Source organism: Pseudophryne corroboree, chromosome 2 (genome assembly GCF_028390025.1).
Source record: "Pseudophryne corroboree isolate aPseCor3 chromosome 2, aPseCor3.hap2, whole genome shotgun sequence".
NCBI classification, from domain to species: domain Eukaryota; kingdom Metazoa; phylum Chordata; class Amphibia; order Anura; family Myobatrachidae; genus Pseudophryne; species Pseudophryne corroboree.
The window spans coordinates 874,670,664-874,698,091 of NC_086445.1; the positions used below are offsets into that span (position 1 = coordinate 874,670,664).

At 45.8% G+C, this 27,428-nt stretch overlaps 1 protein-coding gene across 4 annotated transcripts in view; it reads left to right on the top strand.

Moving 5' to 3' along the window:
• The window catches only part of ANKRD13B (ankyrin repeat domain 13B), a 307,156-nt gene that overhangs the window by 209,151 nt on the left and 70,577 nt on the right, over window positions 1-27,428 (top strand). For all 4 annotated transcript variants that reach the window (XM_063955948.1, XM_063955947.1, XM_063955950.1 and 1 more), the window contains exons 3-4: window positions 3,402-3,526; window positions 26,170-26,215. In XM_063955948.1, coding sequence (XP_063812018.1) covers window positions 3,402-3,526; window positions 26,170-26,215 — 171 coding nt within the window. The remainder of the gene's footprint in view (window positions 1-3,401; window positions 3,527-26,169; window positions 26,216-27,428) is intronic.

The window sequence follows — 27,428 nt, forward strand, 5'->3', positions numbered from 1 at the left end:
TGATGTATCGGTCTGCTAACAAGCACCAACAAGTCACCAGAATCAGGCAGCAAAGTGCCTTTGTTTTGCTGCACTGCTGGCTTGGTACAACATATGTATATGTATATTTTACTGTAGCAGGGCAATAGTTGCTGTAACGGGTAGTATTCAGTATACCGGTTGTTGAGATCCTGGTTCCGGAATCCCAACAACCGGCATATCGACACCTTTTCTCCCTCTTGGGGGTCCATGACCCCCCTGGAGGGAGAATAGATAATGTGGCGCACATATCTCGCCACCGTGCCCGCAGCATGGCGAGTGCAGCGGGCCCGCAAGGGCCTCATTTGCGCAAGCCCGCTGTCGGCAAGCCGACGGTCGGTATGCTGGCCGCCGGCAACTCATACCAGACCCGCTGTAACCTAGAACCCCATTTTGTAACTTTACACGACAAAATTCAAGGTACAATACTTTGGGCATTAGTACTTACAGTTTTCGTTGTTGAAACAGCAAGACTGTTGCTTCATTAAATTGAGTTCAGTGTAGTCTATTATAGTTTACTGTAACACTTCATCCCTCAATCATTGTGACAACTTCAATTGATCTCATAATACATTTTCCATTACCTGTGAACATGCTATTTAGGATCAAATTATCCCGGTTAATTACATGAAGTACATGGATTTTTCACCCATAACGGTGCCGTTTGCAGGGACACAAAATCTAGTATCTTCTGATGGAAGACGCTGGACGTAGCAGGAGGGTTTAGCTAGGGCTAATGTCAGTGAGATATTGTAGGTACTACAGTATACACCTACATAACCTGATGATGTAAATGAGATAAGGAAATGGAGGAGGCACATTTAGGGCAATGTTCTTCATTTTCCAGGGGATTTTTTTCTCAACGTTCAGTAAGGTGGCTTGTTTCTACATCCTCAGTTATCAGGCATTGGTCTATATCAGTGATGGGGAACATTGGCACTCCAGCTGTTGCTGAACTACATATCCCAGCATGCCCTGCAACTGTTTTAGTGCATTTTTTTTTACAACAACATGCATTAGAACACACTAAAGTGCCATATGTACTAAAGAGACCTACAATGTTCTTTCAGTCTCAGGTTTCATTTAAGACATAAATAAGCAGAAACCAATCAATATTTTAGGATAATTAAAATCATAAATCATTGTAGTTTGTGTCTGTGTCCTATATAGAGTCACTGTGCTCAGTGTGCTGTATCATGAACTATGCCAGCCATCTCTACACTGTCCCTGCAGCAATACATTGTCTGCATCACTGAGCAATAAGCCTGTAATGGAGTGTTTCTGTCACCCCATCATCAAATGAAATTGCTGTGACCTATGCTCAAACACTCTCTAATATGTTATTCACAATATTTCTATGTGTCCATGTGATGTAATAGTAATATAAGTGGAGTGTCTGCAGCCTCTGCAGTGTAATGCAGGTCTCTGGTGCATTCTGCTTTCGCCTTGCAGTGTAATACAATCTGTGTCCTTTCTACAATCATTTTGCATTTTATTACCTACAGTACATGGATCCTATTTGAATTTTGAATTAACCTTTGGGAGTTATGCAGGATATGCTATATGTCCATTGTATAGTCAGCCTTCTTTGTAGGATAATGATTGTGTTTAAACTGGCCTCACTGACTCATATATCCACCACACTGCACTGCAATACAATAGCTTATACAGTGATCCTGCAATGCAGAAGTGTACCTAGACACGAATACAATCACCATTCAGCAGTGCCGTAACTAGGCATTTTAGCGCTGTGTGCAAGAAACGACAGTGGCGCCCGCCCCCATGTAAGATAGGGGCAAAATTTATAGGGGCGTGGCTTCACGTGGAAGGGGCGTGGCCACAAAATAATAGCAATTCATACTACGGTGCACAGTAGTCTACATTATTCAAATTACGCTGCACAGTAGCGCCACTACACCAGGTAGAGCCCCTTTTATACATTACAGCAGACAGAGTCCCCCTTTTTACACATTACAGCAGACAGTCCCCCTTTTTACACATTGCGGCAGCCAGTCCCCCTTTTTACACATTGCGGCAGCCAGTCCCCCTTTTTACACATTGCGGCAGCCAGTCCCCCTTTTTACACATTGCGGCAGACGGTGACCCCCTGAGAGAGAGAGAGAGAGAGAGAGAGATACTTACCATCTCTCTGCTGGCAGTCAGGCTCCTCGTGCAGCTCCCTCGGTGCAGGCAGTGAGGTGAGAAGGAGGAGGAGGGAGGGGGAGCAGGGAGCCTCAGCAGCGCTATGTCATTGGTAGTAAGCGCCGCTGCAGCATCCCCCTCTCCTTCTGTATTGGCTGCCTGGCGCTGCTGTGGATGCTGGGATGGAGGAACCGCATCCCAGCATCCACAGCAGCGCCGGGCAGCCAATAGAGAAGGAGAGGGGGATGCTGCAGCAGCGCTTACTACCAATGACATAGCGCTGCTGCGGCTCCCTGCTCCCCCTCCCTCCTCCTCCTTCTACGCTGCCCGGCTGGTCCTCTTCTCCCTCCACAGCGCGGCGCACGGCACACACAGCAGAGGCGGCATGTAATGAGTCAATTTGACTCATTACATGCCGCTGGCCGTGCGCCCTCAGGGCAACTGCGCTGTGTGCCAAGCCCACTTGGCACACACGTAGTTACGGCCCTGCCATTCAGTGTTACGCAGTGAGACATAAGCATGTAGTCTGAACAGACACTGCATCAACCCTAAGTACAAACACCTGTATCTTCCTCACTGCATTTCCTTTATTCTCTTTGTATTGTGACCTAAAGTGATACGTCAGTGTGTTAAGGGCCCCATACACTAATTTCAGCCCAATTCGGGCATTCGGCCCGATATATCGGCTGAAATCGGGCATTTTAGAGGTGTTCCCGAACCGATTCGATGCGCGTTCCCGTGGGCATCGGATCGGCTCCTCCAGATTGAATGTGCTGCACATTCAATCTGGTCCGACCTGGGGGCATGGCTTGGGATCGCCCAGGATCGCCAAGATATATTGTATGCAAATGGGCAGCATACGATGTATCTTGGCCGATCCTGCCCCCGGGAGGCTGGCCCGATGATCGCCTGCGATCACCTCCGACATGAGATCGTTGTAGTGTATGGGGCCCTTTACACCTACTGTATCTGTGTCTGTTTGTGTTTTCTGTATAGCTAACATGGATAATTAAATGCCTATTACACAAGTTCGTTCATTCATCAAGATACAGTAATGTAGTTGTTTGGGCAGTCACAATGTAGGAGAGGTAACTGCAGTAATAGGGCCCTTGTCAGGGAAATACAAACCTGCTACTCCTTCCGTGATTCCTTTGTCATACAAACTATCTACTTGAGGCACCTACTGTACTTAATGGTGCGTGTAGTTACTACCTGTAATGTAGTTTCTTATTTCCTATTAGTGCTGCAGGAGGCCGTCAGCACACGCGACCTAGAATTGGTCCGGTTGATTTTACGGCATCGTGACTACCAAAGGACCATTAAGCGCCTGGCAGGGATACCCGTCTTATTGGAGAAACTACGCAAGGTATGCTGGACTCATATATTACTCATTAAAAACTAATGATAACTCCTATACTGCTTTAGAGGGCATAACTAAATGTGACACTAACATGTTGGGTACAATAACATAGATAATTATATAAATACATATATATAAAGATGTTTATTGTTCAAACACTATTGATGCTGAGCCGTCATTAAAGTGAAATGGTACCAGTTGCGTGCTTTTGGAGTTTGATGTCCTGTCCACGTAACAACATTGTCATAGCCTCTCAAGGGTGAGTAGTAACAGGAACTGGATTGAATTTCAATAGAAACACTAAGGAGCGCTAATATTATGTTAATAAAGAATATTTTTATTTATTTTTAAAAAAATTTTTTTTAAAAAGGATTAATTACCACAATATTACCAATTTGCCTGGTGATTACAAGGTAACATATACCACAATGGTAAAAATATAATGAACATATAAGTCAGCTGATTAGCTCATATAAAATGCAGTACTGCAGTCCAAACTTGTAGTCAGGCAGTCCTCCAATTTAGTATAGTAATGTGAGAAATAAAAAGAACGTCCCACAACCTTTTGTGAAAATGATACTTTGTATTTGTTGCAAAGTTCCTCGTTTTACGAGGCACTGGTCTCACCCATATTGGCTGGTCTCTGCTGATTCCCGTCGATGGTCGTTTGCAGCGTGGACTGCGGGCGGCTAAGCGTGTGCCTCTTAGGTATGTTTAAATGAGGCGCCGCACGTTCACAACAGTCAGTCTGCTGACGGGGCTTCTCAAGCACAGCAGTGTAGTATGAAGATGTATCGTCTCGTCAGACGCCAGCAGTGGGGAGACACCAACAGTGGGGAGACTTTGAGTTTGAACAAGGTGCTGTAGAGGATATGGAGGCTCCTTCAAGGACAAGCAGTAACCACAGCCCTCAACGCGTTTCTCCGCCCCAAACGAACGGCGGTTTCATCAGGAGGTGTAGATATCCAGTGGAGAAATCAGTGGGTATTTAGGTCCCTTAGCATCCAATCAGCGTTGGAGTGGTAGTATGCACACCTGAGTTTTTACTCAGTGCTTAAATTGGTTGAATAGATGTTTTAAAAAGCTTTATATCCAATCAAAGATAATAATATTGCAAACACCTGAGTAATCCCTCGGCGTTGCATTCTTTATATAATCAATTCATATCTTATAGTTGGTACAAATACATTGTTTAAAAACAAAAGACAAATAAAACAAGGTAAGCTTTATAGTAAATAAATAAATAAATAAGTATGTCGAATAGAGGCACTAATCACATGAGTCCCCACATATTTAGATAACGTGTATATGTTAAGGTATTACTATGTATCGTAATGTTTCTATTTTTATTTTTGTTGTTAATTTTTATTTTTATTATTAGATTCTCTCATTGTAACAGGACTCATGTGTTCCATGCCACCTATCAATCCACACGTATAGATAACAGATACATATATGTATACAGGTTGAGTATCCCTTATCCAAAACGCTTGGGACCAGAGGTTTTTTGGATATGGGATTTTTCCGTATTTTGGAATAATTGCATACCATAATGAGATATCATGGTGATGGGACCTACATCTAAGCACAGAATGCATTTATGTTACATATACACCTTATACACCCAGCCTGTAGGTTATTTTAGCCAATATTTTTAATAACTTTCTGCATTAAACAAAGTGTGTGTACATTCACACAATTCATTTATGTTTCATATACACCTTATATACACAGCCTGAAGGTCATTTAATACAATATTTTTAATAACGTTGTGTATTAAACAAAGTTTGAGTACATTGAGCCACAGAAAACAAAGATTTCACTATCTCACTCTCACTCAAAAAAGTCCGTATTTCGGAATATTCCGTATTTCGGAATATTTGGATATGGGATACTCAACCTGTATATTAATTCAACTTTAATATTGAATAGAGAACGGCATCCCATAGAAGTGTGACCATGTTCTAATTAGGACCGACATCCCAGAGGGATATAGTTGCGGTTTTTACCTTAGAATCACTTAGAGAGAATAATAGTTCTAGATACCCTATCTTAATCGAGCAGCCACAATAGTCTAGTGGATACGCAATTGGGCTACAGTGAGAGAGGTCATCAGTTCGAGTCCAACCCAGGGCCAATAGCCACACATAATTGTTGCTTATAACATTTTTTAAAACTTTAATATTTGTAACGTTTTTGTATATATATATATATATATATATTCATGCACATAGGGGGGAGAGGAGGCACTACTACTGATTATCGATAGGAACCAGAATGTAGAGGACACATATACACATCTATACACAAACAAAAAAGTGAAAGGATATATGTTGATTTCCGTTCTCCAGGCAAACATAATGAGCCCAAATAGCGGGAGTCACAATGGTACGGCATTATCCATTTAAAAAGCTAGTCATTAGCGAGTATATTGTTTATTTTATCCCTTTCACTTCTCATTTTTGATATTGTCAGAGAGCACACCCAGCTAGATTGACACCTGGATATAACTCAAAGGAAGGGGAGGGGGGGGGGGGGAAGGGGGAAGGGGTGTTGAGGGGGGGGGGGGGGGAGATGAAAAGTGGAATTGGAAAAAGAACAATGGAATTTTCATTTACACGTTGTTTAGCTCAATATTTTCATTAAGACCCAAAGGAAACAGGGTATCCAGAACACATATCCAGTAGGCTTCCCTATTACAAAGGAGATTATATCTGTCCCCTCCTCGAAATGTCTGCTTTATGTGTTCTATTCCCTGTATATGTAGAACCCCGCAGTCACCTTCATGTAAAGAGTTAACATGTCTAGGTACACTGTGAATTACTGATTTTTTGTTTATTAATCTTCTGTGTTCCAAAAACCTGTTATTAAGGGAGCGTGTGGTTCTGCCAACATATTGGCTCCCACAGTTACACGAGATTAGATAGACAACAAATGTAGTATGGCAGAGTAGTAACAGAAATGACCATACAGATAGCACCACACTTCATTATTGTGGGCCTAAATCAGATCTAATCGCAGCTGCAAATTTGTTAGCAGTTGGGCAAAGCAATGTGCACTGCAGGGGGGCAGATATAACATGTGCAGAAAGAGTTAGATTTGGGTGGGTTATTTTGTTTCTGTGCAGGGTAAATACTGGCTGCTTTATTTTTACACTGCAATTTAGATCTCAGTTTGAACACACCACACCCAAATCTAACTCTCTCTGCACATGTTGTATCGGGTGGTCTTCAGGTTGCCGACTGTCGGGATCCCGGCGCACAGTATACCGGCGCCGGAATCCCATCAGCCGGCATACCGACAGTTTTTCTCCCTAGTGGGGGTCCACAACCCCCCTGGAGGGAGAATAAATAGCGTAGCGCGCCACCGTGCCCGCAGCGTGGCGAGCGCAGCGAGCCCACAAAGGGGCTCATTTGCGCACACCACGCTGTCGGTATGTCGGCGGTCGGCCTTCCGCCGCCGGAATGCTGGTCGCCGGGAGCCCGGCCGCCGGCATACCATACCACACCCGTTATATCTGTCCCCCCCTGCAGTGCACATGGTTTTGCCCATTAGCTAACAAATTTGCTGCTGCGATCAGGCCTAAATTACCCCCTGTATTCTTTTTAGATTTTATATATTAATACTTATTGACATAATTAAAGCATGTTAAAAAATGTCATCACAGGGTTGTTTTGTAACTAAATTTCCACAGATAGATAGTGTCACCCTGATCTAGGATCAATTGTTCATCTCTCTGCAAGGAGGAGATGTATCAAACCTTGGAGAGAGATAAAGGGGCACAACATCAGTACTTTTACAAATACAAGATCCCCTGCTTTACTAACGTTCAATTTGAAAATCAAACACAAAATCAACATACAAATCCCCCAAATAATAGACTAATAGCAGACAGGCAATTTTAGCTTCTAAACAACAATCTATTCCCTAAATCTTCATTATGATGCCTATACAAGTAGAGTTGACAGACACTGCACTGATGTTTTTGAAATTGAGTGATTATTGGTAAATTGCGCACTCATATGCTTCGCACTGCGCATGCGCCATAGTCTAATAGTGATGTCACTCGCAGGGCTTACCTTTACACAGAGTGATTGACAGTCAGGCACCATTTGTGGGTGTTGAGAAGGGAGTGGTGGCAAAAACGCAGACACGTCGCTGCAGTTTTTGGAGTGTGCCACTGGGTACGCCTTTGAGTCCATTGTTAAGCAGCGTGCCTCTGGCGTCTCTGTTTAAGATGCCAATGAGTTACTCAAGCTGACGATTATTGAAGGATGTGCGTGTGCGCTGGGAATGTGTGCACATTATTGTTTAATAATTTTGCACATCCTCAACGGGTACAATGGCAGCTACAATTACCATAGTGTCTGTCAATGAATCAAGCCAAATATTAATAATACTGTAAAGGCTCTGTGTGATAGGTCCAGATGACATGATTTTAGATGTCTTTATCAATTTTTAACCACTTAACTGACAATTTATTCATGAAAAAACGCTCAGAAATTGGCGTTTTTTTATTATGAGTGAATTAGGTGAAGAACATATCCAAAATGATTTTAGTTGCAAAAAAAAAAAAAAAAAAACTGCTTTAAAAAAAAATCAGTTTCTCAAACATCGGAACGTTGATAGGTAAGATAGTTAACATCGGAACATCGGTAACATCGCAACCATCGCAACGTTACTTTTTACACCCAAGACAACCGCCAGGTACACAGGAGGGGGGCTGGGGATGGCTTTGGGGGTGTTGTTTTACACTTTCCCAGCATCTGCCATTGTCTGCAGCTGCTGGGTGGGGGGTCCTGTGCTGACCAATCAGCAGTGATGGGCAGTACGGCAACACTGAGGGGAGGGTGTAGAGAGGCAGAGGGACCTTCTGGTCCCTCTGAGAGCAGCAGCGGAGGGAAGCTTCTCTTCCCTGCAGCTGCTAATACTCTTTATCGGACTGGTCGTATCCTGTGCGACCAGGACAGATAAGACACTTGCTGGTGTGGTCGCATCTGATGAGACTAAGCCAGGCAAGTGGTTAAAAAATCAGGGAATACTTATGTGCACATCTCTAAACAGTAGGACCAAAACATGTGGTTCACTGTGACTGTAGGAATTCTGGGCCTCATTCAGAGATGGACGCAGCGCACATCGCTCATGTGTCTTTGGATTCCTGCCCCCAATGGGTGACAGGCTGTGGCTTAGGGGGCACTGTGTGTAACGAGGCAGGACCCGTTCTGTACATGCACAAGCGCCCCATCATTGGAGAGGCACGCATACCAGAATTAGAGCAACCATAGCAGCTTCTTGCATGTGATATGTTTTGTCCAATAGGAATAGATAGGGAATTGTTTGTTGATTTTTGATTCTACTGTATAGGTGATTATAATGGATATCCAAAACCGAACATGAAACCACTAGTCAAAATCGACACACACTGAATTACATTTTTAAATCAATTTCAAAGTCAAATGTTAGTAAATGGATGAATTGGACGGTGAAAAAAAATATAGATTCAATTTCAGTCGATTTACAGTAAATCGACCTTAAAATCGAATACAAAATCGATTATTAGTAAATATACCCCAAAGTATTAACCAATCAGCTCCTGTCATTTTTAAAACATTGGCATACCTCCCAACATTCACAGGAGGGAAAGAGGGACATACTGCGCGGCGAACTTGCGCAGTGCTGAAAAGAGGGCATGACCTGTGAGAAAGTGGGCGTGGTTTCACAGGGAAGCCATGCCCCCCATTTATGTCACAGTGGGGGCATGGCCAGTACTTTGTGAGCTGCCGGCCATGCCCCCAGTCCCTCTGCCTTCCAGGAATAGAAAGCATCTATTCACCGCTGCTCTGCTCTGAAGTGAGCAGAGCAGCGAGTGCAGGAGCCTGCCAACTGACCCCCCCACCACCACCGCGGGACACTGCGGCCCGCGGAAGGGACAGCGTGGCAGACCCCAAAAAATGGGACTGTTCTGCAAAAATCTAGACAGTTTGGAGGTATGCATTGGGGTAGATTTATCAAAGCTTGGAGAGAGATAAGGAGAGAGATAAAGTGGATAGTCATAAAGGTATAACCAATCAGCTTCTGTCATTTTCCATTCCATGTATCTCTCTACACTTTGTTTCTCTCCAAGCTTTGATAAATCTCATACACACTCTGTAAAAGGTTAATTAGAAGCTGATTGGTTGGTCATTTGTCTCTCTCCACTTTATCTTTCTACAGGGCTTGAGACATCTCCCCCATAGACACAGTTTGAACAGAAGATGGAATTGTTTTTCTTAAAAATATTTGAAATTGTACAATTTAAAGGCTTCCTAGAGGAAACGTTTTATGACAGGGGGACACCATGAGGGGAAGAGGAAGGGGGTGTTATTAGCACACGCTCCTGGAAAAATGGACATGGCCTCAAAGAGAATGCTGTATACGTATGATGGGGAGAGGGTGATGCCTTGGAAAGTCAGAGGGTGACAGAAGAAAGAGGGTGATGGGGAGATAGTGAGGGGAGGGTAAGACAGTCGGTTGCTGCCAACATGAATGCATGGGGTTTCTTTTATTGACGGGGAGGAACAGGTTTCACCTGGTGCATCTTGCTCTTATGGGCCCTACACACTGGCAGATAATACTGAAAGACATGAACGATCTCGTTCATTAATGAACGAGATACCGTTCATATCTTTCAGTGTGGAGGCACCAGTGATGAATGATGCGCGGCCACGCGCTCGTTCATCGCTGGTGCCCCGTCGCTTGTGCATGCAGGCCAATATGAACGAGATCGTCCATATTTGCCTGCACTGCTATGGAGCCGGGTGACGGGGGAGTGAAGAAACTTCACTCCCCCCGTCACTGCCCCCCCCCCCCCCCCCCTCCCCTGCTGCTGGGTTGCCCGTCGGCCATATCCCCCGTCGGGCAGCTCTGCGGTAAATCTATCAGTGTGTAGGGCCCATTACTTGCTGTAACTCTCTATATCTTTTGCAGATAAATGATACCCTCTGTGCTCATTGCTTTCTTTGCTTTCCTAAATGCAAAGGTGACAATAGAGCAGGGGTGGCCAGACTTTTGGAGTCGGTGATCTACTTTGAAAGCTGAAAAGCTTTTGTGATCTACTCATGCGGGATAATTTTGCGTGCCGCAGGCGCGCGCCACAAAAAGGGTGTGGTATAACACAAAGGGGGCGTGGTATAAAAAGGGGCGTATCCTTGCTGCACTGGGTGTTATGACTGTCTCGCACGAAATCACTCATTGGCCCCCCACAGGTAAAAACCTCAAACACATATGCCCCCACAGTGCCAGATACACATATGCCCCCACAGTACCAGATATGCCCCCACCATTCCAGATAAACATATGCCCCCACAGTGCCAGATATGTCCCCACAGTGCCAGATATGCCCCCAGTGCCAGATATGCCCCCAGTGCCATATATTCCCCCACAGTGCCACATATGCCCCCACAGTGCCACATACCCCCACAGTGCCACATATGCCCCCACAGTGCCATGTGCCCACAGTGCCAGCTATGACCCCACAGTGCCACATATGCCCCCACAGTGCTACATACCCCCACAGTGCGACATATGCCCCTACAGTGCCATGTGCTCACAGTGCCAGATATGACCCCACAGTGCCACATATGCCCCCACAGTGCCACATATGCCCACAGTACCACATATGACCCCACAGTGCCATATGTGCCCCAACAGTGCCATGTGCCAACAGTGTCACATATGCCCCTACAGTGCCAGATACACATATGCCCCCAGTGCCAGATATGCCTCCAGTGCCACATATGCTCCCACAGTGCCAGATATGCCCCCACAGTGCCATGTACCCACAGTGCCACATATGCCCCCACAGTGCCACATATGCCCACAGTACCACATATGACCCCACAGTGCCATGTGCCCACAGTGCCACATATGCCCCCACAGTGTTAGATATACCCCCACAGTGCCACATATGCCCACAGTACCACATATGACCCCACAGTGCCACATATGCCCCCACAGTGCCACATATGCTCCCACAGTGCCGTGTGCCCACAGTGCCACATATGCCCCCACAGTGCCAGATATACTTACTTTAGCTGGCTGGATCCCCGCTGGCTGTCTCGCTGTCTCCCCGCTGGCTGGATCCTGCTCCCGTGCCTGCTCCCGCTTCCTGCCGCTGCTGCTGTCCTGCTGCCACTGGCGCTGACTGGATCAACCCAGATCCAGCAGGCGCACAGGCTCCTCACATCGCTTTCCCAATCGCGCATTGCGCGGGTGCGCGGCTGACGTTATGACGTCACCCGCGCAATGCATCATTGGGAACGCTCCGGGCAGAGGCAGCAGGTTACACTTGGATTGCGATCTACCGGTGAGAGCTCCGTGATCTACCGGTAGATCGCGATCAACGTTTTGGCCGCCTCTGCAATAGAGCAACAACTTTTTTTTCAGACTAACTTTGTGCAACTCAGCACTACATCTAGAACTATTGTATGAGATATGTTATCAACTTCTAAATTGTGTCATATTTTGCTCCTTACTGATCCAATCTGCACTAACCCAGCTGCAGCAAGCAAGCATTACTTCATTGCAGAGTCTGTCTGCAGACTTGAACAGATGCCTCTAATGGATCCACCCCTAGGTGGTCCTACCTGGTGGTGGAGGCTCCTCCCTCTTCAAGTTCTAACCTGTTTGCATGTGTACCACTCGGTTCCAGTCCCAGGTCAAGATGGCTCACCTTTCTCTCCTAATTCCAAGCGCACATGATCTGAGTAGCTGGCTAGCTAAAGCAGCGGCCATCTTTGTAAAGGCACAATGGCTCATGAGATTTGTTTATCTTCTACTGCTCAGATCTGAGTAACAAAAGATAAACTACAAATCCCATGCCACTCCTCTTACTTCCCTGGCCGGCTGGGTTCCAACTGTCGCTATGATTCCTGGCAGCTGCCGCACTGCGCCCTCTATAGGGTGGTGCCAGTGGCGTAACTACTGCCCCCGCAGTCCTCGCGGTGGCTTGGGGGCGAGGGGCTGCGGGGGCGCCACTGATTTACAGCAGACTGACATGCGGACGAGCGTCCGCATGTCAGTCTGCAGTCTCCTTCCCTCCGCCGCTTTTTGGAGGGACACGGAGGGCACACAGCGCGCCTCCCTGTGTCCCTCCTGCTGCATCATCTCCGGCGGCCGCGGGTCTAATAGGGGGAAGTGCCGTCCGTGAGCTCTAATTGGCTCACGAACCGGCACTTCCCCCTATTAGACCCGCGGCCGCCGGAGATGATGCAGCAGGAGGGACACAGGAGAGACGAGCTGTGCCCTCCGTGTCCCTCCAAAAAGCGACGGCGGGGGGGGTAAATATCTGGCAGTGGGGGCATATATGGCACGGTGGGGGGAGGGAGGAATATCTGGCACTGGGGCATTTCTGGCACTGGGGGGAATATCTGGCACTGGGGGGATATCTGGCACTGGGGGGGAATATCTGGCACTGGGGGCATATATGGCACTGTGGGGGGGGGATATCTGGCACTGGGGGCATATATGGCACGGGGGGCATATATGGCACTGGGGGGAATATCTGGCACTGGGGGCATATATGGCACTGGGGGGGGGATATCTGGCACTGGGGCATATATGGCACGGGGGGCATATATGGCACTGGGGGGAATATCTGGCACTGGGGGCATATATGGCACTGGGGGGGGGGGATATCTGGCACTGGGGCATATATGGCACTGGGGGGGAATATCTGGCACTGGGGGCATATATGGCACTGGGGGCATATATGGCACTGGGGGGAATATCTGGCACTGGGGGCATATATGGCACTGGGGGGGGGAATATCTGGCACTGGGGCATATATGGCACTGGGGGGGGAATATCTGGCACTGGGGGCATATATGGCACTGGGGGCATATATGGCACTGGGGGGGATATCTGGCACTGGGGGCATATATGGCACGGGGGGAATATCTGGCACTGGGGGGGAGTATCTGGCACTGTGGGCATATATGGCACGGGGGGAATATCTGGCACTGGGGGGGAATATCTGGCACTGGGGGCATATATGGCACTGGGGGCATATTTGGCACTGGGGGGGAATATCTGGCACTGGGGGTATATCTGGCACTGGGGGCATATGTGGCACTGGGAGGGAATATCTGGCACTGGGGGCATATGTGGCACTGGGGGGGTATATGTGTACCTGGCACATGGGGGGGACGACTATATTTGGCACTGGGGCATGTAAGTACCTGGCACCGTGGGGGAATATCTGGCACTGGGGACATATGTGGCACTGGGAGCACAGCCCTAGCAACAAGGACTACCTCCTAGCAACGAGCATGACACCCAGTGCATGAAACACCTGGCAACGAGCATGACACCCAGTGCATGAAACACCTGGCAACGAGCATGACACCCAGTGCATGAAACCCCTGGCAACGAGCATGACACCCTGAGCATGAAAACCTCTGGCACCGTGCATGGAACCAAGAGCATGAAACCCCTGGCAACGAACATGACACCCAGTGCATGAAACCCCTGACAACGAGCAGGTAATTGAAAAGTAATTAGAAGCCTTACTGTAGGACTTAATGTGTAATGGGCATTACGGTGTGTGGCATAATGTATCACGGACATTGCGGTGTGTGTCATAATGTGTCACAGGCATTACGGTGTATGGTATACTATATCGCGGGCATTGTGATATGTGGTATAATGTCTCAGGGTCATTGCAGTGTGTGGCATAATGTATCACGGACATTGCGGTGTGTGTCATAATGTGTCAGGCATTACGGTGTGTGGTTTACTATATCACGGGCATTGTGGTATGTGGTATAATGTCTCAGGGTCATTGCAGTGTGGCATAATACATAACGGGCATTGCGATGTGTGGCATAGGGTATAACGGGCAGGGCATTGCGGTATGTGTCACAGGCATTACGGTGTATGGTATACTATATCACGGGCATTGTGGTATAATGTCTCAAGGTCATTGCAGTGTGTGGCATAATGTGTCACAGGCATTGTATGTGCTATAATGTATCGGGCATTGCAGTGTGTGGCATAATGTATCACGGACATTGCGGTGTGTGTCATAATGTGTCACAGACATTGTATGTGCTATAATGTATCAGGGGCATTGCAGTGTGTAGCATAATGTATAACGGCATTGCGATTCCTGTCATAATGTGTCACAGGCATTACGGTGTGTGGCATAATGTGTCACAGGCATTACGGTGTGTGGCATAATGTGTCTGGGGCATTACGGTGTGTGCATATTGTGTCGTGCATTATTGTGTGCGGCATAATGTCTAAGGGCCATTGCAGTATGTGGCATAATGTATACTGGGCATTACTATAAGGAGGAAAAATGACAAATAATGTAAGGGGCATGAATCAGGATTATTTTTCTTTCCTGTGGTGGCCAACGTATGGGCGTGCAGGTTGCAAAACTGGGGTATAAGGTAGTCTTTTCCTGCAATACCACGCCCCTTTATGCGAAACCACGCCCACTCCAACAAAACCACGCCCCTTTTTTTGGGCGCGCGCATATTTATCCCTTTCTTGCTCCCAATTATGGAGCATGAAGGGGGGGGGGGGGGGCGCCGAAGAATTTTTTGGCTTGGGGGAGAAAAATTTCTAGTTACGCCACTGGGTGGTGCCCCTATTCTGCTGCTCTGGTTGCAGCCCTCGAGTCGGCCCTGGTAGTCTGGGTCCATGCCCTGGTTCTTGTGTTAATGTGAGTCTAGTCCTGCTAAAGCTGGAAAATAGATCACAGCTCCTATCTCAAACACTACATTTAGCAAGACAAAGAAATAATATGTTACCATTAACCATACATAGTGAATTATTTTTTGCAGACCATTGTAATATACTTGTAATGCCATAAATGTATAGGTATTTTTAATAAAATCATTGATTTTGCACAATATATTAATAAATTCTAGTGTCATCTTACACTGGAATTACATGCATCAAATAGTCATGATAACCACAGCGTACTGGAATTCCCTACTTCTATATTTGTAAAATACAGTACAGTGATTTATAGAATAGCAGGTGCTGTTTTTTCTTTTTTACTATCACTGCAGAAAAAAAGGTCCATATTTTACCTGGCTTCCTGGTCTTCAGCAGGAGGCTGATTCAGTCCCAAGAGAGATGCTGGTGACTGTTAATGTGCTTTTCCATGTCCGCTTTCCCTCTAGTGCTAAAGGGCCTGTTTACCTTACAGAATAAATGGGTTACATTTCTCCAGAGGATACAAGTACAGGAAAAAAGGCAGACTATTATGTCTTATTATCTTTGTATTTTTAACCTGTTTATGGAAAGATGGTTGCAAATAAATCATATTCTAATACATTGCATTAACTCTGCACTTTAACTAGTTTGGTATGAAATGCCACCAGATTGTGAAGCTTTTTTATTTACATTTTCTTCTATGCAGTCCTTCCGCAAAGCTATCTATAGCTTTTTTTTGCTCTTTAAAAGAAAGGACTTACATATTTATCTGTTACTTATTCTTATTATTTCTTTATTTGTACCAATCAAGTATTATACTGTTTTTCAAGGCGGATGGACTACTGTGTGATGTTGATATATATTCATGTCTATGAATAATATACTCATACATGGTAACGTTTCATTTACACACAGCAGATGTAGATGCTTTGTAACTTAAAACAGTATTCACAAGAACACTCACTTAGGGGCCCATTTATAGAAGTAACTTTCTCTAAAATCATGCATCATTTTAGTTATGGGGCAAGATAACAAGTGGCAATATAGGAGATATCAGAGATATGTGTAGCGCTAGGCAAACTAACGCAGAATACGGATACCGCAGCCCCTATTTCTTGTTATGGGTACTGGAGTCTTTAAAAATGTAGCAAGCTCCTAAACGATTAGATTTTTGCAGCTTGTCGCTATGAGCTACCGCAGTATTTAGAAGCCATTATCCATTGTACCCCATAGGCTACGCTACCTTTTTCAGATAGGAAGCCAAAGCATGCCTCTCTAACTAAGCGGGTAATTCTGAGTTGATCGCAGCAGCAAGTTTGTTAGCAGTTGGGCAAAACCATGGGGGTCATTCCGAGTTGTTCGCTCGCAAGTTAATTTTAGCAGATTTGCTCATGCTAAGCCACCGCCTACTGGGAGTGAATCTTAGCATCTTAAAATTGCGAACGATGTATTCGCAATATTGCGATTACACACCTCGTAGCAGTTTCTGAGTAGCTTCAGACTTACTCGGCATCTGCGATCATTTCACTGCTTGTCGTTCCTGGTTTGACGTCACAAACACACCCAGCGTTCGCCCAGACACTCCCCCGTTTCTCCAGCCACTCCTGCGTTTTTTCTGGAAACGGTAGCGTTTTTCCCCACACGCCCATAAAACGGCCTGTTTCCGCCCAGTAACACCTATTTCCTGTCAATCACATTACGATCGCCAGAACGATGAAAATGCTGTGAGTAAAATTCCTAAGTGCATAGCAAATTTACTTGGCGCAGTCGCAGTGCGGACATTGCGCATGCGCATTAAGCGGAAAATCGCTGCGATGCGAAGATTTTTACCGAGCGAACAACTCGGAATGACCCCCCATGTGCACTGCAGGTGTGGCAGATATAACATGTGCAGAGAGAGTTAGATTTGGGTGGGTTATATTGTTTCTGTGCAGGGTAAATATTGGCTGCTTTATTTTTACACTGCAATTTAGATTTCAGTTTGAACACACTGCACCCAAATCTAACTCTGCACGTTATTTCTCTAACGTCCTAGAGGATGCTGGGACTCTGTAAGGACCATGGGGATAGACGGGCTCCGCAGGAGACATGGGCACTTTAAGAAAGACTTTGACTCTGGGTGTGCACTGGCTCCTCCCTCTATGCCCCTCCTCCAGACCTCAGTTTGATACTGTGCCCAGAGGAGATGGGTGCACTGCAGGGAGCTCTCCTGAGTTTCCTGCTAAGAAACTATTTTAATTAGGTTTTTTATTTTCAGGGAGCACTGCTGGCAACAGACTCCCTGCATCGTGGGACTGAGGAGAGAGAAACAGCCCTACTTCTCTGAGTTTCAAGGTCCTGTTTCTTAGGCTACTGGACACCATTAGCTCCAGAGGGAGTCGGAACACAGGTCTCACCCTGGAGTTCGTCCCAGAGCCGCGCCGCCGTCCTCCTCGTAGAGCCAGAAGATAGAAGCCGGGTGAGTATGAGAAGAAAGAAGTCTTCAAAGGCGGCAGAAGACTTTGTGATCTTCACTGAGGTAACGCACAGCACTGCAGCTGTGCGCCATTGCTCCCATACACCTCACACACTCCGGTCACTGTAAGGGTGCAGGGCGCAGGGGGGGCGCCCTGGGCAGCAATATAAACCTCTATTATGGCATAAACACATATATACATGTACAGCTGGGCACTGTACATGTATATAAAGAGCCCCCGCCATGTTTTTGAATAATTTGAGCGGGACAGAAGCCCGCCGCCGAGGGGGCGGGGCTTCTCCCTCAGCACTCACCAGCGCCATTTTTCTCCACAGCACAGCGCTGAGAGGAAGCTCCCCGGACTCTCCCCTGCTTACTGAGGTGACAGTGGGTTTTTCAAGAGGGGTGGGGGGGTGGGGGGTGGGCACATAATTGGCGAAAAACAAGTTATTTCAGCGTTACTGGGGAAACATTCTGTGTTTTGCCTGGGTTATATAGCGCTGGAGTGTGTGCTGGCATACTCTCTCTCTGTCTCTCCAAAGGGCCTGTCTTCAGATAAGAGCTTCCCTGTGTGTGTGGGGTGTGTCGGTACGCGTGTGTCGACATGTCTGAAGTGGAAGGCTCACCTAAGGAGGAGGGGGAGTGTATGAATGTCAGATCTCCGTCGGCAGCGCCGACACCGGACTGGATGGAGATGTGGAATGTCTTGAGTGCTAGTGTAAATTTATTACACAAGAGATTAGACAAGGCTGAGGCTAGGGAACAGTCAGGTAGTCAGACCATGCCTGTCCCTGTGTCACCGGGACCTTCCGGGTCTCAGAAACGCACATTGTCCCAAATAATGGACACAGATACCGACACGGATTCAGACTCCAGTGTCAACTATGATGAGGCAAAATTACAGCCAAAAGTGGCTAAGGGCATTCGATATATGATAATTGCAATAAAGGAGGTTTTGCATATCACGGAGGAACCCCCTGTCCCTGACAAGAGGGTACACATGTATAAAGAGAAAAAGCCTGAGGTCACTTTTCCATCCTCGTATGAGCTGAGCGAGCTGTGCGAAAAGGCTTGGGAATCTCCAGACAAGAGGCTGCAGATTCCCAAAAGGATTCTTATGGCGTATCCTTTCCCGCAGACGGATAGGATACGATGGGAGTCTTCTAAGGTGGACAAGGCTTGAACACGTTTATCAAAAAAGATAGCGCTGCCATCACAAGATACGGCTACCCTCAAGGATGCTGCTGATCGCAGACAGGAGGTTACCATGAAGTCCATTTACACACATTCAGGTACAATTCTTAGACCGGCAATGGCGTCGGCCTGGGTTTGTAGTGTTGTCGCAGCATGGACAGACTCCTTATCTACGGAAATTGAGACCCTAGATAAAGATACCATTTTAATGACCCTAGGACATATAAAAGATGCTGCGTTATATATGAGGGATGCTCAAAGGGACATTTGTTTGCTAAGTTCCAGAATAAACGCTATGTCTGTTTCTGCTAGGCGAGTCTTATGGACCCGGCAGTGGACGGGTGATGCCGACTCAAAGAGGCATATGGAGTCTTTGCCTTACAAAGGTGAGGAGTTATTTGGAGAAGGCCTCTCGGACCTCGTCTCCACAGCTACGGCAGGTAAATCGAATTTTTTGCCTTATGTTCCCTCACAGCCTGAGAAAGCGCCTCATTATCAAATGCAGTCCTTTCGTTCGAATAAAAGCAAAAGAGTACGAGGATCGTCCTTTCTTGCCAGAGGTAAGGGCAGAGGGAAAAAGCTGCACACAGCTAGTTCCCAGGAACAGAAGTCCTCCCCTGCCTCTGCAAAATCCACCGCATGACGCTGGGGCTTCCCTGGGGGAGTCCGCTCAAGTGGGGGCACGTCTTCGACTTTTCAGCCACATCTGGGTTCATTCACAGGTGGATCCCTGGGCAATAGACATTGTTTCTCAGGGATACAAGCTGGAATTCGAAGAGGTGCCTCCTCGCCGGTTTTTCAAATCGGCTCTACCTGCGGCTCCCTCAGAGAGGGAGTTAGTGTTGAAGGCAATACAAAAATTGTATCTTCAACAGGTAGTGGTCAAGGTTCCTCTACTGCAGCAAAGAAAGGGTTATTACTCAACCCTGTTTGTGGTTCCGAAACCGGACGGTTCGGTCAGACCCATTTTGAATTTAAAATCCCTGAACTTATACTTGAAAAAGTTCAAGTTCAAGATGGAATCGCTCAGGGCGGTCATCGCCAGCCTGGAAAGGGGGGATTTTATGGTTTCCCTGGACATAAAGGATGCATACCTTCATGTTCCAATATTTCCTCCTCATCAGGCGTTCCTGAGATTTGCTGTACAGGATTGTCATTACCAATTTCAGACGTTGCCGTTTGGGCTTTCAACGGCCCCGAGGATTTTCACCAAGGTAATGGCGGAAATGATGGTGCTCCTGCGCAAGCGAGGGGTCACAATTATCACGTACTTGGATGATCTCCTCATAAAAACGAGATCTCGGGAGAAGTTACTGGACAGCGTGTCTCTGTCTTTGAAGGTGTTACAGAAACACGGCTGGATTCTCAATATCCCGAAGTCACAGTTGGTTCCTACGACGCGTCTGACCTTCTTGGGCTTGATTTTGGACACAGACCAGAAGAAGGTTTTTCTTCCAATGGAAAAAGCTCAGGAGCTCATGACTCTGGTCAGGAACCTATTGAAGCCAAAACAGGTGTCAGTGCATCACTGCACTCGAGTCCTGGGGAAAATGGTGGCATCGTACAAAGCCATTCCCTTCGGCAGGTTCCATGCGAGGACCTTCCAATGGGACCTACTGGACAAGTGGTCCGGGTCACATCTACAAATGCATCAGAGGATCATCCTGTCCCCAAGAGCCAGGGTGTCTCTCCTGTGGTGGCTGCAGAGTGCTCACCTCCTAGAGGGTCGCAGGTTCGGCATTCAGGACTGGATCCTGGTGACCACAGACGCAAGTCTCCGAGGTTGGGGAGCAGTCACACAGGGAAGAAATTTCCAAGGTCTTTGGTCGAGTCTAGAGACTTGTCTCCACATCAACATCCTGGAGTTGGGGACGCACTGTCAGCAGTGTTCATTCCGGGAGTGGACAACTGGGAAGCAGACTTCCTCAGCAGACACGACCTGCATCCGGGAGAGTGGGGACTTCATCAGGGAGTCTTCTCGCAGATCGCAAGTCGGTGGGGACTGCCCCAAATAGACATGATGGCGTCCCGTCTCAACACAAAGTTAAAAAGGTATTGCGCCAGGTCAAGGGATCCTCAGGCGATAGCTGTGGATGCCCTGGTGACACTGTGGGTGTTTCGGTCGGTTTATGTGTTTCCTCCTCTTCCTCTCATACCCAAGGTGTTGAGAATAATAAGACAGAGAAGAGTGAGAACAATCCTCATTGTTCCAGATTGGCCACGAAGGACTTGGTATCCGGATCTACAGGAATTGCTCACAGAAGATCCGTGGCCTCTTCCTCTAAGACAGGACCTGCTGCAGCAGGGGCCCTGTCTGTTCCAAGACTTACCGCGGCTGCGTTTGACGGCATGGCGGTTGAACGCCGGATCCTAGCAAAAAAAAGGTATTCCGGATGAGGTCATTCCTACGCTAATAAAGGCTAGGAAGGACGTGACATCAAAACATTATCACCGAATATGGAGAAAATATGTTTCTTGGTGTGAGGCCAGGAATGCTCCTACGGAGGAATTCCATCTGGGTCGTCTCCTTCACTTCCTGCAAACTGGAGTGAATTTGGGCCTAAAATTAGGCTCCATAAAAGTTCAGATTTCGGCCTTATCCATTTTCTTTCAAAAGGAATTGGCCTCTTTACCTGAAGTACAGACTTTTGTAAAGGATATTCAGCCTCCATTTGTACCTCCGGTGGCGCCTTGGGACCTTAACGTGGTGTTAAGTTTCCTTAAGTCACATAGGTTTGAACCACTTAAAACAGTGGAGTTAAACTATCTCACTTGAAAGGTGGTCATGTTGCTAGCCTTGGCTTCGGCTAGGCGAGTCTCGGAATTGGCGGCTTTATCACATAAAAGCCCCTATCTGGTTTTTCATGTGGATAGGGCGGAATTGCGGACTCGTCCTCAATTCCTACCTAAAGTGGTTTCATCCTTTCATATGAATCAACCTATTGTTGTGCCTATGCGTGACTGGAAGATTCCGAGTCCCTGGATGTGGTCAGGGCTTTGAAAATTTACGTGGCCAGAACGGCTAGAGTCAGAAAAACAGAAGCACTATTTGTCCTGTATGCAGCCAACAAGGTTGGCGCTCCTGCTTCAAAGCAGACTATTGCTCGCTGGATCTGTAACACGATTCAGCAGGCGCATTCTACGGCAGGACTGCCGTTACCAATATCGGTTCGGGCCCATTCCACTAGGAAGGTGGGCTCTTCTTGGGCGGCTGACCGAGGGGTCTCGGCACTACAGCTGTGCCGAGCTGCTACTTGGTCGGGGTCAAACACCTTTGCAAAGTTCTATAAGTTTGATACCCTGGCTGAGGAGGACCTGCTGTTTGCTCAATCGGTGCTGCAGAGTCATCCGCACTCTCCCGCCCGTTTGGGAGCTTTGGTATAATCCCCATGGTCCTTACGGAGTCCCAGCATCCTCTAGGACGTTAGAGAAAATAAGATTTTAAACCTACCGGTAAATCTTTTTCTCGTAGTCCGTAGAGGATGCTGGGCGCCCGTCCCAAGTGCGGACTATTTCTGCAAGACTTGTATATAGTTATTGCTTAAATAAGGGTTATGTTATAGTTTAAACGGTTTTGGACCGAAACTATGTTGTTTTTCATACTGTTAACTGGTTAGTTTAACACAAGTTATACGGTGGGATTAGTGTGGCTGGTATGAATCTTGCCCTTGGATTAACTAAAATCCTTTCCTCGTACTGTCCATCTCCTCTGGGCACAGTTTTTCTAACTGAGGTCTGGAGGAGGGGCATAGAGGGAGGAGCCAGTGCACACCCAGAGTCAAAGTTTTTCTTAAAGTGCCCATGTCTCCTGCGGAGCCCGTCTATCCCCATGGTCCTTACGGAGTCCCAGCATCCTCTACGGACTACGAGAAAAAGATTTACCGGTAGGTTTAAAATCTTATTATCTGCCCCCCTGCAGTGCACATGGTTTTGCCCAACTGCTAACAAATTTACTGCTGCGATCAACTCAGAATTAGACCCTAAGTATGGCTTGCTTGCACATGTGTGGCCAATCTGGGTGCTAGTGACAGTATAAATTAGCCTTTTCCAGTATGTGTTCTTTTTGAAACCACTGTCCGGGCATCTCTGCAATAATAAATAGCTCCAAAATATATTCCAAAATAGCTCCATATGCGGCAATAATTATTCCGCAGTTAAGACGCCTAAGACATGTAGCACGTTCTGAAGTGATAGGCTAATTATTTATCACCTCCAATGCATGCAGGTGATGTGCTCACTTCTACCTACCACAATCAGTGGCTTATTGCTGTACCATGCCCTCTGCTCGTGCATTCTTGTACATTTGATCAAATTGAATAGTATTTGGTCTTAAAACTGGATGTTAGTCAATCAGTAAAAAGTCAAAATTACTTAATATCCACATATTTATACTAAGATGGGGCTGTTAATGTACCATGATGTATACATTAATAACTCAATTGTGGGAATATCATGATAAATAATTAAGTATAGTTAATCCTATTAAACTATTTGCCTAATGCAAGCTGACGCTACTACAGTTATTTAGAAGTGTCATACCGCTTATACATATTACTTATACATGAAATAAAATGCTTTTGTGCCTGTACACTTATAATACCAGCTACTGTATATACCCACACACATAATAAACTATAAACTAGCCATTGCTCGTGCACATAATAAGCCATAAACTAGCCAAGTGCTCTTACACATAGGACGCCAGCCCTTGCAGACACTGTTCTAGCTTTGTGTCCCCACACTATGAGCAGCCATACTGTATGTCCCTACGGTATGCACTTTAAAACATTGTTTCCCCCAGCTGGGGATTGTTGTGCTAATGAATGGCGCTTCTACACATTAACCCTGGTAAAGTATATCACCAGTGTTTCGCGTGTATAAATACAACTTTGCTTTCTGTAATACAGCAACATTGTAAAACACCTTATAGGAGCTATAAATGCTGCTTACTTATACCGCTTTCACATCGCTAACCCGGTAAGGAACCGGCTTTTGAACACGCTTCCGACCCGGGTCTGAACACGCTATACACCTTTCACATCGCATTTTGAAGCCGTGTTATTACCAGGGTATTCCCGGGTTGGTGCCTTTCACACTGAACCCGGTTCACCCATTTAAAACAGTGTGATGTCATTTTAAATGGATTTTTCTGTCTCACATTGATGAGGTTTCAAAGGTATTAAAAGGAGTGGCTGGGGAGTGCTCAGTAGTGCAGCAATCATGGCCGACACACCACATGTCACTTAATTTATTTTTTTACCTGCTGTGAGGTACGTTGGAAACCAGAGGCTGCAAGCATCCTTGTGATGTTTTTATAGGTTATTGCATCCTTTACGGTGCCTGTAATTTGGTTGGCGATTTCAGCCTCCACTCTGATCCTCAACAACTCCCTAACTTCATCCTCACACCAGGTTGCCATATTGTGCAAGCACTGTAAATGCAGTATAATAAAGGCTCATCCACTGTTTACAGAGTGCTGCCTGTTATTTCCGGGGTCAGACTGGTGACATCATGCAGGGAGACAGCCTATCACCTCCTTTTTAAGATTCCCGGGTTGAATATACCGGGTCTGAGGCTTTCACACTGCCGTTGTTTGACCTGGTAAATTCATAATGGCGCTTTCACACTGCAGCTCAAACCGGGTTGACACGGCTAAAACTCGGCAATATACCGGGTTATTTTTGCGATGTGAAAGGGGTATAATTCTGGTACCTTCCAGCTGATGCACTGAGGAGCACGATGCCTTGGACCATCCACTTCAAGTGCTGGGGTGGAGAATCTGGTGGGAAAACAGAGCCCTTCAGCATGTCATATACATGAAAAACTTCTTAATATCAATAAGAATCATGCATTAATATAATATAATATATGCACTACATGGTACACATGGCAGGCGCTACCCATAAGTAAAACTAGTTGGTCACCTAATGGGGGTAATTCCAAGTTGATCGCAGCAGGAATTTTGTTAGCAGTTGGGCAAAACCATGTGCACTGCAGGGGAGGCAGATATAACATGTGCAGAGAGAGTTAGATTTGGGTGGGTTATTTTATTTCTGTGCAGGGTAAATACTGGCTGCTTTATTTTGACACTGCAAATTAGATTGCAGATTGAACACACCACACCCAAATCAAACTCTCTCTGCACATGTTAAATATGCCTCCCCTGCAGTGCACATGGTTTTGCCCAACTGCTAACAAAATTCCTGCTGCGATCAACTTGAAATTACCCCCAATGTCTCTTATTTGCCCCTCCAGCACAATACACTTTCCCCTGACATGGAGCTGCTTGCTAAGTTAAGCACATGGGTATGCATATTATGTCTCTGAGGGTGGTAGGCTGGTAGGCCCCGCATTCTAAGGTAGGAGATGGCTCCAACAATCTTTTGCCGACAGAACAGCAATATATTTTTTGGCTGGTGGGAGGGGCCTCTAGCATGGCTACCATATTATTATTGCTGGTTTATTTAATGTTTTTATGTGACATGTTGTTGACAATATTTAGTGATGTGGTTCCAGGCACCTGTAATACTCCATAAACATGCTGATAATACAGATCGTCACAGAGAGAAGTGATGCTGTGCAGATGTACCTACACACACTGATGTCCAGTAATAAGCACTGACCCTTGCAACATAATACAGTACAACTGTCCTTGTTGCTTTACTCACTGCTGCCTGTGTGATCCATTCTACAGTTATTTCAGGAACGCTGATTGGCTAATAGTGCAGCTGTATGTACAAATGACTGTAATGTAATAAAGACCCCATGTACAAGTAGACCACTCTATTAATTAGGGGGACATTTACTAAGCAGTGATAGAGCAGAGAAGTGAGCCAGTGGAGAAGTTGCTCATGGCAACCAATTAGCACTGAAGTATCAGCTATAATTTGCATACTATAAAATAATACAGAGCTACTGATTGTTTGAATGGGCCACTTCTCCACTGGCTCACTTCTCCGCTCTTATCGCTGCTTAGTAAATGTCCCCCTTAGTGTACTACTGTGTATCTTAACCATTGATTGTAGTAAGAGGCCTAGACTGTTCATCTATAAATTAGCATGCAGAGTAGTCAGGCAGTTTACAAAATAAGTGGTATGAGAATAAAAAAATCAACTAGAGGTTTGAGCACTCAGCATTTACCCTGGACAAACACTGACCCCTTAATGGCGCAATATTCCAGCCAGTTTCAGTATTTTACTCACTTAATCATTCCCCTCATGTTGCAAGGACCGACCATATCTTGATGATACAGTAGTCTCTGTGTTTCTTCCATTGTCATTCTTCTCTCCTTTAGGCACAGGACTTTTATGTAGAAATGAAATGGGAGTTTACCAGCTGGGGTAAGTATATAGAACAAATATTTTTTTATTTTAGTTATTTATTTTTATAGAACATTGTCACTGCTGACCTAAAAATACATAAAAGGGTAACTTTGTTGTAAACAAAATTATACAATACAATACTGCAAAAATGACGTTGCTTTGTGTTGCAGCACATTTTAGGCAAAACATTTGACCGGTTATAATTGAGAGGATAACGCCACCGACAATTAAAAAATTGTGGTTGTTGTTCTATGAAAATAAAATAAGAAATGTTTTGTAACCTTCCATACTCCATCCATAGGGTGCACATGAGCGTGACAATACCAGAATAGGAAGTTCACTTGGTCTTTTGTGATCTCGTTAAATTCAACTGAGATCTACATTTTGATACATTTGGTCTTTGTTATCAGACGAGCTTTACAATGTATTAGTAATAATGACCTCTGATGAGCAGGGCAATTCCATTGGCACCAATGACTATCAAATGCTATTTTGCAAATTAATATGTACAGTATGGTGTAGTTTCAACAAATGACTAAAGACATTTCCCTGCCAGTAAGTCTGATTGAGCACATTAGAAGGCCACCCTGGTACTATATTAGGTAGATTTGCTTAAAACTGACTTGCTCCAATGTTTGCAGTCATAATAGCCAAAATTACTTGGGGCATGGACATAATAAGATGTCAGTAGCTCAGCACAGTAATGCTGGCCCCAGTCCAATAGCTATTTCCTTTACATACTCCAGATGCTCAACTTGATTGAGATGTGATGGCTATGGAGACCTCTACATTAAGCTGAATTCACTTTGTCATGTTGCTTTAACCACTTTGGAACTTTCTTATCTTTGTAGCATGAAGCTTTATCATTATAAAGGTGTGTATACAGGCTGAGATAAATCTTTAAGATTTTGACTATTTAGTCAAAATCTTAAGGAAAGTTAGTGCACATCTCAAGGTGTTAGGCAGTTTGCGATACCGATTCGATCCCGATGCGCACTCCCGTGGGGTCGGTATCGCAAGGCTAGATAAACTGTGCAGGCAAGTCAATCTTGACTATATAGTGTACTACAGTATCTAGTACAAAGTATAGTCAAAATCGTACATAGACAAAATCTAAAGTACAAATAGTCAAAATCTGTCCTATCTGTGCTATCTGGGCTCTGGGGGAGTTCAAGGGAAATCGCATAGTCAAAATCGGGCATAGCAAGAATCTTACTGTATGTACACACCT